This window comes from Hyposmocoma kahamanoa, unplaced genomic scaffold (genome assembly GCF_003589595.1).
Source record: "Hyposmocoma kahamanoa isolate Upper Pololo Valley unplaced genomic scaffold, ASM358959v1 91, whole genome shotgun sequence".
Classification (NCBI taxonomy): domain Eukaryota; kingdom Metazoa; phylum Arthropoda; class Insecta; order Lepidoptera; family Cosmopterigidae; genus Hyposmocoma; species Hyposmocoma kahamanoa.
This window is the reverse complement of record NW_020654684.1, coordinates 11,554-27,318: the sequence shown is the minus strand read 5'-3', so window position 1 is coordinate 27,318 and position 15,765 is coordinate 11,554. Positions and strand designations below refer to the sequence as shown.

General features: G+C 36.6%; 1 protein-coding gene across 3 annotated transcripts in view; it reads left to right on the top strand.

The window, feature by feature from the left end:
• Window positions 1–15,199, top strand: part of LOC113236313 (peptidyl-prolyl cis-trans isomerase D) — a 15,563-nt gene extending 364 nt beyond the window's left edge. Inside the window, exons 2-8 of one of the 3 annotated variants that reach the window (XM_026472323.1) lie at window positions 2,032–2,169; window positions 7,627–7,733; window positions 9,218–9,412; window positions 11,419–11,544; window positions 12,108–12,273; window positions 14,246–14,349; window positions 14,693–15,199. In XM_026472323.1, coding sequence (XP_026328108.1) covers window positions 2,032–2,169; window positions 7,627–7,733; window positions 9,218–9,412; window positions 11,419–11,544; window positions 12,108–12,273; window positions 14,246–14,349; window positions 14,693–14,944 — 1,088 coding nt within the window. In that variant the 3' untranslated portion in view covers window positions 14,945–15,199. Of the gene's footprint in view, window positions 1–2,031; window positions 2,170–3,912; window positions 3,931–7,626; window positions 7,734–9,217; window positions 9,413–11,418; window positions 11,545–12,107; window positions 12,274–14,245; window positions 14,350–14,692 lie in introns of those variants that run through there. The other 2 variants (XM_026472325.1, XM_026472324.1) reach the window with 2 other exon arrangements.
• Window positions 15,200–15,765: the final 566 nt, after the last annotated feature.

The following is a 15,765-nucleotide window of genomic DNA, read 5'->3' as shown; positions in this document are numbered from 1 at the left end:
ATTTTTGAAATTTTAATGAAGTGCCGAATAAAATGATTGGTTTTTGACAGTATGCGTGTTGGTGACACTGGTAGGCAAGGCCATCATTGTTATTATTAAGGACAGTCAGACAGAAATATGTGTTAGTTATGAAGAGGAACCCTCCTGCAATGTTTGAAAGTTAGGACAATAGTTTGCGACAAGAAAAAATGGCGTGATTTTGTAGTTACAGTTTTTCACAAATTAATTTTTAACTTTAAATATTATTACGTTTTAAGTTTCTTAATCCATTGTTGCTTGTTTAAGCTGATGGCTCTATAGCCAATGCTCAACAAATAAATAAATAATAATAATATGTAATAAAAAAGAAACAATAGTTTTTGTGATGTGATTTATTTTTAAATTTTAACACTAGGGGAGCAGGTTCAATAGAGCTTGTGAAATCGTAAGGCTTCGCTTCACTACGGCCTTTGAATTCTAACCTATATTGGCCTAAACAAGCCAAAACTTTAAATAAAAAACAAACCTATATTGAACAGTTTCATTTTTGTACAAAGAGAGTTGTGTGCATTTTACATACAATGCAAAAAATACCTCCATACTCCATACTGGGAAGGCACAGGTCGCTACCAGAGGACATCAAAACTGTCAGGAAGATTCTTCAGTTTTCAATGCTTTGGCCTTAGTTCTGAGTTGTAATTAGTGGTGATTATTATTAGGGTGGCTTCATTCAGGGTCTATGCATCCCCTCATCACTGCGACCATTGACTGATCGATCATGATCACCACTAATTACAGTGCAGAGCCAAGGCCTGTCGGCCTTGAAGAAGTGGACGCGTTGAAGAGATGAAGGACTTTCCTGGCTCTGACAGATTTTATGTCCTCTGGTTGTGGCATTAGCCTTCCCAGTATGGAACTTCATACGTCCGTCAGGGGGTAGCATTGGGTGAGTAGATGAACAGGAGTTTCATCCTCCTCGTGGCAGAATCTACACTATTCTCTGCCCAATACATGACATTTGCTTGTTCAAACCACAATTCCCTGTTAAGACTAGTGAGCATTCTTATATCATTCCTATCTAATGACAGAGCTTCGTTTCAGAGTTAGGCACTGTAGGCAGCTATCAGGACTTTTGAATGCTCAACACCCTTGCTCTGTAGCCACACTTCTCGGAGAGATATGTGCTCTCATTCAGAGAGTGAGCTTTGATATATGTGGTGATTATAATAGATCAGCTAAAGGTTGCAGTGCTGAAGGGCTGCCCTGATAATAATAATAATAGTAATTGATTATGGTTTTGTTGTTTTAAATATTAATTAATTAATTAATTTTTTTAGTACAGCACATGTAAATTTTAATTAAGTATAAAGAATATGCAACGTTATGACTTTGCTATAATATTGAAACATAATAGGTACATACATTAATATTATATAGTTATAAAATCTTTCTTTTCCTTGCCCACCAGGAAAAAAAACAAAATTGGTTTTAAAAATGAGTTTTGTTGCCATTGACTTACAAATAAATGGATGACGGGTCTAATACAACAACCACGAAAAAAATGTCCCAAGTCAACCTATTTAAACGTAGTGACATGTAAAGGAATATGAAAAAGCTAAAACGTTGAATTTAAATTGTAATGTCATCGCAGTACTGTCTAATTTTGCTTGCTTCGCTGTCAGTCGAACAAACGAAGACTAAAGCGTGAATGACGCTCTGTATACGATTTTAACGCCCTATAAGTTCGGACACTTTTTAGCGCGGACCCGACGTCCATATAATTGTAAGTCAATGTTTGTTGCTAAAGAAAGCTACTTAAACATTTTTTTGATAACTGGTATGTCACGTAGAGCTCCCAATTTTTTTTGTCACAAGAAATGATGGTCCAACACAAAAAAATGGGAGGACCAACAGTTTTTGTGTGAATAAATTTTTTATCTATACATATATGTGATACCAATAAAATTTCAAAATCAAGCTGTCAATGGGGGAAGCTTTTACGTTGGTGACGCCTAGCCGTTAAAGTTATATAATAGAATTACATTTTTTCAGCTGGTCGTATATTAATAGAATTGAGGTCGGATGTTGTTCCAAAAACTGCAGAAAATTTTCGCGCACTATGCACGGGAGAAAAAGGCATTGGTATATTTGGACAGCCATTGCATTACAAAGGATCTAAATTTCATAAAGGTGAGTTTTTAATAAATTTGATGTGTAATAGCTGGCAATTGCAATATTAAGAATACTTCCAAATTTCACATGACATTTAATAATATAATAGGCTATTATTAGTTACTTTTATTGTAATTGTTTACTTGGCATTTGAATTAAATAGTATGTTCAATTTCAAATTGAAACAACGAAATATTTCCTAGGTTAACAAATTACACTTGAAATCGTCACACTGATAAGATTCCCAAAAATAATGAGTAAGACACTCTAGGGATGCTCTTTGTAAATAAATATTTGTATACATTTATAATTTATTTTAGATCAAGACAACCTGCAAAAGCTAAATCGGTCACAATCTAGATAAACACCAATGATCTAGGTTCTAAGTAGAAAATTGTACTCCCAAGGACACTCAGCATTATATAGAAGTGCCAGAGAATTCCAATTTTGAAAACATTATATCGTAAATGGATACAATACAAAATATTCATTGCAACACAAAGAAAGATTGAGTAAGCAAACTGAACAAAATTGGAAATACACTGTCATACGTGGCTGTGGTGTATGCAAAAGATTCTACATAGGTAATACCACAGCCAAGTTGAGGCTGTGACACTGGTTTTCAGTGAACCCCAAAACCCCGCGAGCACTGGATGTGTGTGCCGAAGTTTTATTTTTTAAAAGGTTTTGTTTTACTATAGTTTTAAACCTCTTGAAATGCTAATTTTGTATATCAACCGGAATCTTGTTATAGAAGCGTATACATTGCCCCTTAAATGATTTTTTGACTTTGTTAAGACAACTATCAAGAAAAGCTAGTTTATTTTTATTCCTCATATTAATGTTATGTCTGTCACTATTTTTCATAAAGAAGTTACTATTCCTTTTAACATAAATTACATTTTCATAAATGTACTGTGAGTGCTAGTGTAAGAATGTTAATTTCCTTAAACTTATCTCTCAAAGATACTTTGGGGCCCAGATTGTACATTGCCCTAACTGCACATTTCTGCAGGACAAATATTCTATTGATATCGGCGGCATTACCCCAAAGCAAAATGCCGTATGTTATTAGACTGTGAGAGTAGCTGAAGTAAACCAATCTAGCGGTTTCGACATCTGAAAATTTCCTTATTTTATTAATCGCGTACACTGCAGAGCCGAGCCGTTTTGATAACTTACTTATATGGGGACCCCATTGCAATTTAGCTTCTAACGTTATATATGTGTATCCACAAGATTCAATTTTTCGTTTCTCTATCTTTTTGTAGGCGTTACAAATATTTCACCCGGAATCGAACCTGAGACCTCTGCGTGGTAACCGCTCTGCCACAGACACAGTTAAAAAAAAATCAAAATGTAAAAATATTTATATACTTCATTTTACCACACATCCAGTGCTCGCGGGGTTTTGGGGCTCACTGAAAACCAGTGTCGCAGCCTCAACTTGGCTGTGGTATTACCTGTATAGAATCTTTTGCATACACCACAGCCATGTATGACAGTGTAATTCCAATTTTATTCAGTTTGTTTACTCAATCTTCCTTTTGTGTTGCAATTAATATTTTGTGTATCCATTTACGATATAATGTTTTCAAAATTGGAATTCTCTGGAACTTCTATATAATGCTGAGTGTCCTTGGGACAGAGCATTAAGCTTTATACTTTTGTTTGAATATCACCTCCAGAGCAACGGAACAAGATCCTGTTTAGCTTAATATGCTACTGTCTTTACAAGGAATTCTCAAGTTTGTGACCCGGTGTTGTATGTCCATTGGTGTGGTTATCTTGCACATTATTGTTATTATTAAGACATTATTGTTTATAGCTACACATCTATAATTTATTTATATACTTGTTTCATTTGCACACATCAATTCATCATAGATAAATGTTACTAGGTTTATTTATCGGTATTAATTTTTATTACCCATTTTGTTTAGCAATTGTATAAATTCCATAACAAAGAAAAACATGTTAGGTAATTTTTTAAGTCGACTGTAGATTGTTTGAAATCTATTGTTTTAAACATGAGCAATGATTTAAATTCCCTGTGCAATTGGACTTGGATCATGCAATGGCCGTAAGGTCACGGTTGCATAGCGATAAACCTAAATGCGTAACGCCTCTCATGAAGTCTACACACACGTTGCTTGTTGCAAAATACCGGCTGGAATTTTCGCAATGCGTTTGCATTTTGTACTATACATAGATAAGTTAATAACATACACAGTGGTGACATATCGGCCGGTATTATCGGATCGTAGAACGACCTAGCAGGACTATATTACTAACATCATAAACAACAACTTTTATTCCGAGCGGCAGATATATAGAAATCGTTCTGTGTACGTTTAGATTCTCGGATTTCTCTCAGAGAAAAGGTTAAGGAGACTGGTATCATGACTGTGGCATCGCAGTACATTTACTCAAATATTTATATACCCGTAAAAATATACATAAGTAATTTAAGAAAGAAGATATTCATAATATTAACCTTAGAACTAAGTCCAAACTCATGGTACCACGTTATCGTTTAACTAAGGTAAACGATTCTTTTATATGGAACTGTATACGTTTTTACAATAAGATTCCGGAGCATATATTAAGATTACCATTTCCTAAGTTTAAAACTTACGTAACACGTAAAACGTACGTTGTAGACTACGTATTAGATAAAGATGTATGGAAAGACAACGTGAGTCTAGATTCCACACACATATGATTCAAAATGTATTCTATAGCATTTAAGTTTATGAAAAAAGCAATCCCTATAGTTTCTTGCTCGTTCGTCTCAGGTCGTCGTAGTGAAAGAGCAGTAGAAAAATGACGTTTTCAAGTGTACAAATTGTACGTATGGAATAAATGATTATTTTACTTTGACTTTGATGAATAAAAATAAAAATATTAGTAAATAGATGGCTTTAAACGGTGGTAATTTTGTGCGTCGAGGAGGACGCTTGCATTTTTAAACGTATACTAAGGTATATTCAAGTGTGCAAATCTATGTTTGGTAGTAAGTTACCAAATACAAATCTAAAAACAATCAGATAGTACGTACAACAAAAACTTCAGTTTCAAAAAAAAATCTAACCGAACAAGTCGTGCGCCTGATGGTAAACTACAAGTGTAGTAGATCTTCAAACGGTAAAGACTTGAGGGACACTGCCACCCTGCGCCCGTCACCCTGAGACATAAGTTGACAAGATCCATGTGCCTATAATTTCACCAGTACCCTTATCCTTGAAAACCGATACTACCATTATACCGACATTACCAATATTTTTGTGTTTTGTAGGTCATGGAACAAAAGTAGTTGTTTGGGTTGTTAGAAATATAGTCCTGTGAAGCGGTTAGTATTTTAAGACTTACCCTGTATGTTGCGTATTTTATTCTACGTTTTATATAATACTGCAAGGGGTTTCCTATAAACCGCTAAACTTAGTCATGCTACTTTTAACCGATTTTAAAGAAAAGGAGAAGTTATTCAATTCGACTGTATTTATTTTAATGTATGTTTCGCGATAATTCTTGATGATTCTTGTTTAGTTGGAAAGAGTTACCTCGATATTAAATTTGAAGGAAATATTCCATCTCTAGGAGATGAATCCGGTTTCGCGCGCTTTCCGGTAACCGATTTCAATAAAACTTGGCAAATAGATGTAATTTCACGAACTGAGAAAATATACGCGATTTATATCCTAAAAAAAATAGTTTTTGTTTTCCTATGTGTACTTAGCAATCGCAAAAACCCAAGAACTCTACAATATGATTAATTCAATGTGACGTCTCAAGTGTACATTGCTTACCTATGAAATAAGTTATTTGAGTTTTATCATTTGTTTCGTTTTTTATCGATTAGGCAATTTGTTATTCATTTTTATGGATGCTCTTGACGAATGTTAGAGCGATTACTTGTTGTGTTGGGTGATTTTTAGCAGCGATGCAAACGCGATGCAAGCGCGATACAGTAGCGATGCAGTCGCTAATCATCTGCCTTTACACACCGACTCATCCGAAGAACAGAGTCCGTTGTGATTTGTATAGCGAAAAGAAAATAGGCACATTACGAGAATAATTTCGTTATTCTAACTAAGGTAAAGGTAAAGAGGTTTTGAGAATTTATATACCTTATTTCGTTTCGGAAGTATAAAATCAAACAACAGTCGATCTGACATTCACAGCAAAGAAGAGCGAACAAAATGTACTATGTCCTGAGAACAAGTAGTTTTGCACATAGATCTTTGTTCTACGGATGAGTCGACACACGCGCGACTTTAAGCAGCGATGCACATGCTATGCAAACGCTATGCGTACTCGATGTAAACGTTATGCACATTTTAAATTAATTAACTAATTTTATTTAATTATTAATTTCACTTTTATGTGTGCATAGACCTGTAAAATTTTTCGTACATCATGATTCAACATAAGCAACTGTATCGAGTTTGTAATCGCCTATAAATCGCAAGTGTAGCGATGGAATCTCGCGTTTCAAAACGCGCGTTTACATCGCTGCCAAAAGTCGCCATGTGTAACCACTCTTAACTAAATTCCCTACCGCGTAGATAGGCGCACGTTATCGCAAGTATTGCATACATACTTGCGCCTGTCTATGACGCACAGTGTTCGACCGCAATTTCACCTGAGTGCAAGGCGAGGACGTTGAGATCAAAGATGGAGCATGCTATGAAGTCGCTTTTCCGTCTTGCCTTGTAATGGAAAGATTACGTTTATGATTAGAACAGACGTATTTATGCGTTTTAGAAAAGAGCATGCTTTTTGCTTCTTGCGTTTCTTATAATGGAATCGTTGAAATGTGATTCAGGATCGATTCTGTTGCAAAATCCCTGTCGTCATTTCTAAAAAACGTATCTCTAAATGTGTGCCCAGAGGGCGCAATTGCAAAGTTAAGATTTCGTCAACTAAAATTGAAAGTGTTAAGAAACCATACATTATATAGTTTTATTTTTTTTGTAGTTTTGTCAAAAACGATTGTTTTTCGAAATCAGCTTGAAGTTGCGTAATCAAAAGTAATAGCGGACCAAGAGTAATGCCTTAGGGGACTCCCACTTCACATAATAAATCGTTTTCTTAGTGTAAAGGTGCGTACAGATCTGGCGAATGCGCCACGAACGCTCTGCATATTCGCTGCGCGTGCGCTGCTCGCATGCTGAATGCGCGTTGCATGCGTGCAATTAAATACACGTTAACATATGCGGCTTGCGAACGATACGCGAACAGATTGCACAACGTAATTCTTGTGTGCAGTTCGCGAGCTTTTCATAAGAGTCATAAAAATAATATCAACTACACGAAACAAACGAACTATTATGTGAAATCTCCTATTTAAACATGAGTTATTGAGTAGTTTCTTTTCTAGAATCTGTCTCCTGAAAAATTGACATTTCAACACGACCTATTTAAAGCTAAATATATTTTAAACAATATTTATGTGACGTGTAAATGTTTCAGCTATTACACAGTTCATGGTGCAGGGAGGCGACGTGGTACATGGAGACGGTACCGGCAGCGAGAGCATTTATGGACAAATATTCGATGATGAAAATTTTGAACTACAGGTATTCTTTTAAGACCTCAGTTTCGAAGCTTTTTGTTAGTGTTTAGTAGCAATATCACTCGAGAAGGAAAATGTGGTGACAAGTGCACGTCGATGAAGGTTCGCAACCTTTTTTTTACCAGGCGCAAGTGGATAATTTTCATGTTAGTTTTGCCTACTTAATTTCGGTGGCAATTTTTATTATCTAAATTACAATATAAAAAAGCCGTGGCAGCCTAATGGTTCGACCTACTGGCTCTCAAGCAGAATGTCGTGGGTTCGAATCCGGGCTCGCACCTCTGAGTTTCTCGGAATTTATTTGGGAAATTTATCATGAGCTTTTCGTTGAAGGAAAACATTGTGATGAGACCTGCTCGTTGAAGAAGGCTCAGGACTATTGCCTAAACCCTCGACTGAAAGGAGACCCGTGCCCAGCAGTGGGACGTATAATGAGTTGATGATGAAATTACAATATTATCATGAAACATGCTCCGAGGTCGGTCTCAGAGCATTGCAATTTATACCTTATTGCAATTGAAATAGCTTAAAATATATGGTCCTCTGTCTGGCGGTTCGTATACCTGAGTACCTTCTTATCCAATTGACAAAGTTATGTACAATTTTGTAACAAAAATTCACTTCATTTCTGCACCAATGTAAGTTAAGACTTAGCCTTCAAAACCGGAAATCAGTAATGCTCATAATACTGCTTACAGGCAGAAATGGGTATGTGGCAGTACTTCCTCGGACGAATTCTTTCACAAGGAGCCCGCTACTAAATTTTAGTGACGTGACGAACAAGTCGTGAGCCTGGTGGTAAACGACACACCTGTCCATAGCAGTTGCAGTGCCACTCAGAGCTTTAAAACGGAAAGATGCGGGCACTGCCTATCGACGCTCTAAGCATTACAGCTTCTTGTGAAAGAGCTCGCCCAGGAAAGTACTGCCACATTTATCACTATACCTTAACAAATTATCACCTTACCTATTTCTGCCGCCAAACAGTAATAGGAGCATTACTGTGTTATGGTTTTGTAGCGTAAGTGTGCTGGTGAAATTACAGGCACATGGGACTTGTCAACTTATACCTCAAGAGTGACGGGTGCAGTGGCAGCACTGCTACCACAACACTACTACTGTAATTTCACTAGCACTCTTACCCTACAAAACCGTAAAACAGTAACGTTACTGCTTGGCGACAGAAATAGGTAAGGTGATAATTTATTTATGTTTAAATTTTTATTGATTGAAAATGTAACCATGATATTCAATATTCTTTTGTGAAATTACCCCACGAGCTTAATTATTAATACAAAGATCGAACAATTAGAAAAAATTCCTTCGGCCGGATGGATTCGAACCGACGTCTTTTAGCAAATCGTGCCAGACGCTATGCCAACTAAGCCACGGAACGAACCAGCGGAACTCACGAATTCTTGTATATACTCTTTTTGTCGGTTCTTTGTATTTGGTTTTTCAACATTTATTTATTTATATTTCTTACAGCATAGGTTTGAAGGTGTTCTAAGTATGGCAAATGCAGGTCGGCCAAATACAAACGGTTCGCAGTTTTGTATAACAACAGTACCATGTCCACATCTGGATGGAAGGAATGTGGTGTTCGGAAAAGTGCTAGCTGGCTTGGGTGTTGCGCGCGAGATGCAACAGTGCGTTATGGACGATCACTGTACACCAGTTGTGGTAAGTTTTATATACAGGGTAGTTTGTAAAACACTAACAACCTCCCAGGACTATATTACTAACATCATAAATAACAACTTTTCTTCTATGACTTTTAATAATTTGTCAGATTTTACTTTCCCACAAAAATAACAATATTCAAATAGATCACTACTGCATTACTGCGTTCGGGCAAATGGGACTTGTCAACTTATGTCTCAGGATGACGGGCGTAGTGGCAGTGCCCCTCAGACCTTTGCGATTTAAAGCTCTGAGTGGAATTGCAACTGCTATGAACAGGCGTGTCGCTTACCACCAGGTCCATAGCTTTTTCGTTTCGTCACTTGGTATTATAAAAAAAATTTGGTTATAAAGATTTTCTCGTAAGTTTTTCGACATTCATGTGCGATATTTAAATTTATTTTGTAATTTACCATGACACCAGGAGCTTTTCGGTGATAGTGAATATCGTGATGAAACCTGCAACTGTTATGGACAGGCCTGTTGCATACCAGCAGGCACACGACTCGTTCGTCCAGTCATTTGATATTATATTAAAAAAAAAACAAAAACAAAAAAGAATGGTAACTACCACGTACAGATCTAAAAAGTGGTAGATAGTGCAACAAAAACTCGGAAAGTTTATTTTTAGTAAATTTATTATACTTTTGTAAAAAAATCACGGAACAAAATGCTGTTGTTTATGATGTTAGTAATAGTCCTACGAAATTGTTAGTATTTTTAAAATAATTCTGTAGTTGTCATCATAATGTTACTGCATGACAACTTTACAATGACATTTCAAAGATTCCATGGTGACGGGACCTCTAAAAAATTCGAGAAGTTAGTTGTATTAAAAAAAACTATAATCGCGAAAACCTAAGAACTCGATAGTGTTGAAAGATATTAAAAAGTTTTTTAAGGCAAAGTCATCGACCAGTTATGTCAAATATTAATGCAAATCACCTTATTCTGAACTTAAAATTACACAAAATACCCCATTGTTAATTCATGAAAGAACATTCCAATTTACGCTATATACGATTTGCAGAATATTTTGTTTCAGTACATTAAATTTATTAAGTAACCTACGCACTCATAGTCCCGCACTAGGAAAAACTCTGTATCGCGAGTGCCATGGACACATACATACACAACCACAAATCACACCCAAACTCACGAGAGAAATACATGTGGGTCTTACAAACCTTTCTCCCGGCACGATCAAATCCAAAACCAAAGGCTTACCTTAAGGCAGAGGACTGCTAATCTGCATACTGTCTGTAGTATGGAGATTAGCAATCCTCTTGAGTTATAGGTCCATGCTTATACTTATTATTTATTAAGTGTATCTGACTTGGAAAGGACTGCATTGACACAAAAACTTAACATAGAAAATGACGCTTTTTACAAAAGCTACGAATCCCTAGAGGATTCAATTATAAATGAATAGTATATCATTTTCTTAAAAAAATATGATATTAAGCACTCAGTATTGTTATACAAGGCGTCTCACGACTATGCTACACGGAAGGAAAGTACCTTAAATACCGTAGATCTTCTTAGAAAGTCTTAATTCTGATTTTAAAATCAATTCGAATTGCTTTCATAGATTTTTAAATAATCGCCTGTCTGAACCGGGAATCGAACTTTTTCGAACCTCGAAAATCGAATGTTTTGTTAATATGTTCTAGTAATCACAATTATTTAATGTGAAAATATTATGTCTTATTTGACCATTGTGTGTTGAGATAGTCAAATACTATTTATTTGACGGTCACTTTTTTAGCACTTGACAGGCAATTTACGTCTCTAGTCATGGTGAATAAATTTATCTTGATCATATTGTCACTTGATATTGTATTTGAAATGGATCTACTACTACCCTTATTTTATTTTAAAAATAAGTGACGATAAGGTGGACTATGGAGCATGCACATGCACACCTAAAATAATGCCTATTCACTGTCGCCTTGACAAGGCCCATACTAAATTGTCCTGTTGTAAATTTTGTTGTTTGTCGGCAGGACTGCGTAATAGAAAATTGTGGCGAGATCACGGATCCAAATATTTGGGATGTTTTTTGCAAAGATGAGACTGATGATCGGTTACCAGAGTACCCCGAAGACCATCCGCATATATGTAAATTTAGTGTGAGTACAATACTGACGGAATGCGGTCTGTACATTTAAAGGGGGCATTCATTATCCTGCATTGCAGTCCGCTTTGCCGTCCGCCGCGTATTGCAAGATTATGAATGTAGTCGCAGCGTGCAAGCCATCCTGCAATGCGTCCTGCGCGACTCTATTCATGGGCCATATGCAGGATAGTGTGTGAGCAGTCTCCTGCCTGCGCAGCGGACTGCCATGCAGGTACTGAATGGGTCTTTTAGCATACGAACTTTTTTTTATAATATCAAGTGACGGGACGTACAAGTCGTGCGCTTGATAGTAAGTTATAAGCCTGACCAGAACAGTTGCAGTGCCACTCAGAGCTTGCCGCACTCGTCACCCTGAGACGTAAGTTGACAAATCCCATATGCCTGTAATTTCACCAGCACCCTTACCCTTCAAAACCGGAACACAGTAATGCTGACATTACTGCTTGGCGTCCGAAATAGGTAACTTCCTGTCTTGTCTTGTCACCTACTATCGTCGTATAATATAAAAGTCTTGCAACTCAAAGATCACAATTTTTAAAAATTCCTATTGTTTAGGTAGACAAGTTAATGAATAAATTAGCGGACGTGAAGAACGCAGGCAATCATTTCTTCAGCAAGGCGCGGTACAAAACAGCTGCAAGGAAGTACAAAAAGTGTTTGCGATACATTGACCACGTTAAAGCACAGATTGACAAATTGAACGATACAAGAAAAGATGACTGTAAGTATGCAAAAGGGTGGTATAGTAAAGACCGCATCATGCTGGACACTTTAGACCGGTATTATTGCAATCGACATACGAATTGAATTTAAATCTTAAGTGTCAAGCTTGACGTGCTCTAGATCCTGTACAAAAGGGCCTAACAATAACAACAATAGTGCCCTTGGAAGAAAGTAAGGCACAAGCAGCTAATACAAAATTTTCAGGTAAATTAGTCGAAAACAATTTAGGTTTTTTGATCAGAAGAATTATTAAAATAAAATATATTATTGATATTAAAATAAACTACTTATTTTCGCACATGAAACCGAATACTGTCGTAACTCAAAAATGGTGAGAGAAAGCAAGATTTGAAGGCTCAAAAAAATTACTGAATGGAAGTTTCGGAGTTTTTGAATAATGTTTTACTACCATTATATTCCATTATATTTTATGAAATCACTCCACTAGTTTGTTATAATTATTGAACAAAGATCGAAACGGTAAGAAAAATTAATTCGATTCGGTTGTATTCGATCCAGCACCCTCAGGCAATCCGTTTCATGTGCTCTGCCAATTAAGCCATGGAATGAACCAGCAGATCTTACGATGCTTTTTATGTGTTTGTTGCAGATCTTTTTTTTGGTTTTTAACGATTTAATAGGATTATTTTTATTTATGCATAATATTTACTCATCCGCTTATAAAAGAGAATATAATTTTTTTGGTTATGTTCAATATTGTCTTTGAATTTTCAAATCGTGTATTTGCAATTTCACTATCTAGAGTTACTACAGTGTTTGCTTCCACGTGCGTTATGTTAAATATACATGAGACACATTTTGTACACAATTTTTCTCTAATTATTTATTTTAAATATTATGAAATTACTGTTGTAATTATAAAAAACTCTATCTTATTTTTAACCGACTTTAAAAAAGGAGGAGGTTCTCAATTCGACTGTACGTATTTTTTTGTAGTATGTTACGCCATAACTCATATAACTATAATTTGTGAACCGATTTTTATGATTCTTTTTTTTTTGTTGGTAAGACCTCAGTTCAGTAGTAGTTGTAACCACTAGTGGTCCCAATTGAATTTGAAGAAAATGTTCCACCTCTAAGGGTGGCAAACTGGGAGATGAATCCGGTTTCGCGCACATTCCGGTAACCGATTTTATTTTATTAAAAATAGCTGTAATTCCACGCCATTTTGGGGTCAGTTTTTTTAGTAGTCTGTACTAAGTTTATTCAGTATTTTTCTCTAAGGAAAATACAACCTCTAACATTTTGTAATACTCTACCCGAGATTACTGGCCTTTGCGCACGCTTTCCCACGGGCTTCGCGCACCCCCGCCCCGCGTGGTGAAGCGCGCCGGCCACCCCTCCCGCCCGGTTAGTTCGCTTGCGCTCTTGTGTTAGACATGACGTCGACGTCGTCGCGTATTTGTTTTGCGTGGTATTTCGGTGTATTCGCCTGTGTTGTTCAGTGGAGTGCAATGACGTTCATAACGATGCCTTATCATTACACAAATGAGGAGTACTGGGACGTGATGCGGTGTTACGTTACGGTATGTTATGCAAATAATGTTGTTGAGAAATGTTACTTAGTCGACGAGTTCCATTCTACTTATTGATATTAGAACTCAATTTTGTGTTAAGCTAGGATCAAAGTATGAAGGGAAAATTGTATTATTTTTAATACTACTGTTTAATTAAGTACGTAAGGCACGCGCTCGTGGCGCGGCGCGGGAGTTCAATTTCCTATCGCTCAGCTGTTTCATAGAGTAGCCCAAATGTAGAGTGTTAGTATTTGCAAAATGGCACGCCATTTTTTTTCTTATGTTTAATTTTTTTTTTGTTTATTTTACATATTCGGATTAAATATCAGCTACTCGTTTAAAATTCAGTTTCGATAAAAATGTTAGTAGTGCCTTTTTTGTTTCGAGGGTGCTTCAAGATATTAAATTATAATGTATGAAACGTTGTTTCAGTGTATGATACCACAATTACCTACATAATACAATGCAATTTGAACCTTGCGGCGTGCTACAGAAGACTAGAAGACAATGTTTCTTGTATAAAGTATTGCACAGAGGTAAGTGTAGTTTTGATAAAATGGTAACTTTAATAATTAGAAATATAGTTGCTCTCAACAACATGTACCTTTACATGAACTGCAATTGAGGCACCCGCGGCACAGGGTTTCCCTAGTGCGATAACGCACACACTCAACATAGCCCATGTTGAGTGTGTGCGTGATTTTTTATGAGCTAAGAACAAGAGCCCAACTTCAGCTTTCTACGTGGGTAGTTTTATCTTACGGCGCAGTAAATTTATTTCCGGTAGGCAGTGGAATTATTGTATGTTCTTGTTGCAGATGTTTGTTTTTAGTTTTTTGACTAAATATGATTACAAATTAATATGAATATTTATTTCAGGTTTTGCACATAGACCCGCGTAATGACAAAGCACTTTATCGGCGAGGTCAAGCAAATTTCGCTCTCAAAAACTACGACTTGGCGCTTTCAGATCTCCGACAGGCAGAAAAGGTATCTCCGAACGACAAAGCTATACTAAAATTACTTAACGAGGTACGGCGGTCTAACAAAATCTACAACGATATGCAAAAACAAAGACTGTCAAAATTTTTTCGTGAGCAAACGGAGAAAATCACGGTCGGATACGACTGAATTAAGACTTAAAGTAGTTATATACGATATTCATAGATAAAACAAATTTATGCAAGTATATGTTATCCGTGTCTGTGGGGCAAGATATTAGGAAACTTGGCCAAGTTTCCAAATTCAATGTGCGCGTTCACAGAGTGCAATTTTCTAATTTAAAACATAACTGTACAATTGGAAATGAAATTATCTTTTCGGGGTTAAATTTATTGTCAAACTTAAGAACACGTTTCTGAAACAACGACGGTACCACAAACATCCAGACCCGAGACAATATAGAAAAGTTAGTTTTCTCCACTGACCCGGCCGGGGATCGACCCCGGGACCTCAGAGATGGCGACACCATGAAAACCGGTGTGCAAGCCACTCGACCACGGAGGCCGTCAAAATATATACAAAATATACATGGTTGTGAATTACAGTGGTGATGGCGGCCGGAGGTTCTAAATCTGAAATTTTCAAACAAACGAAAGTAACGGTCCCGTGGCCACGGCTGGCTGAAAATAGTTTCATCTCCAATGTGTAACAATCGCGAAAACCTAATAACTCGATATTAATGTACAAATAAGTTACAGGCAGTTCTCGTACAATGAAGCAGCGATGCGAGACATTTAAAGCATGTTCATATACACGCGTACGGTATTGTAGGTACGCGGTATTCCCACCGTTCACACCTTTGCTGATATCGCTACCGCAATGGGTAGCGAAGTCCGTTATTCATTATCATTTATTATTATGTTCACTAGGCGTAACTAACTAGCGTACGCCTTGTACAATGAAACATGTTTCGCAAAGCAAGCGAAAGGGTACTGCGAAAGGGTACCGCC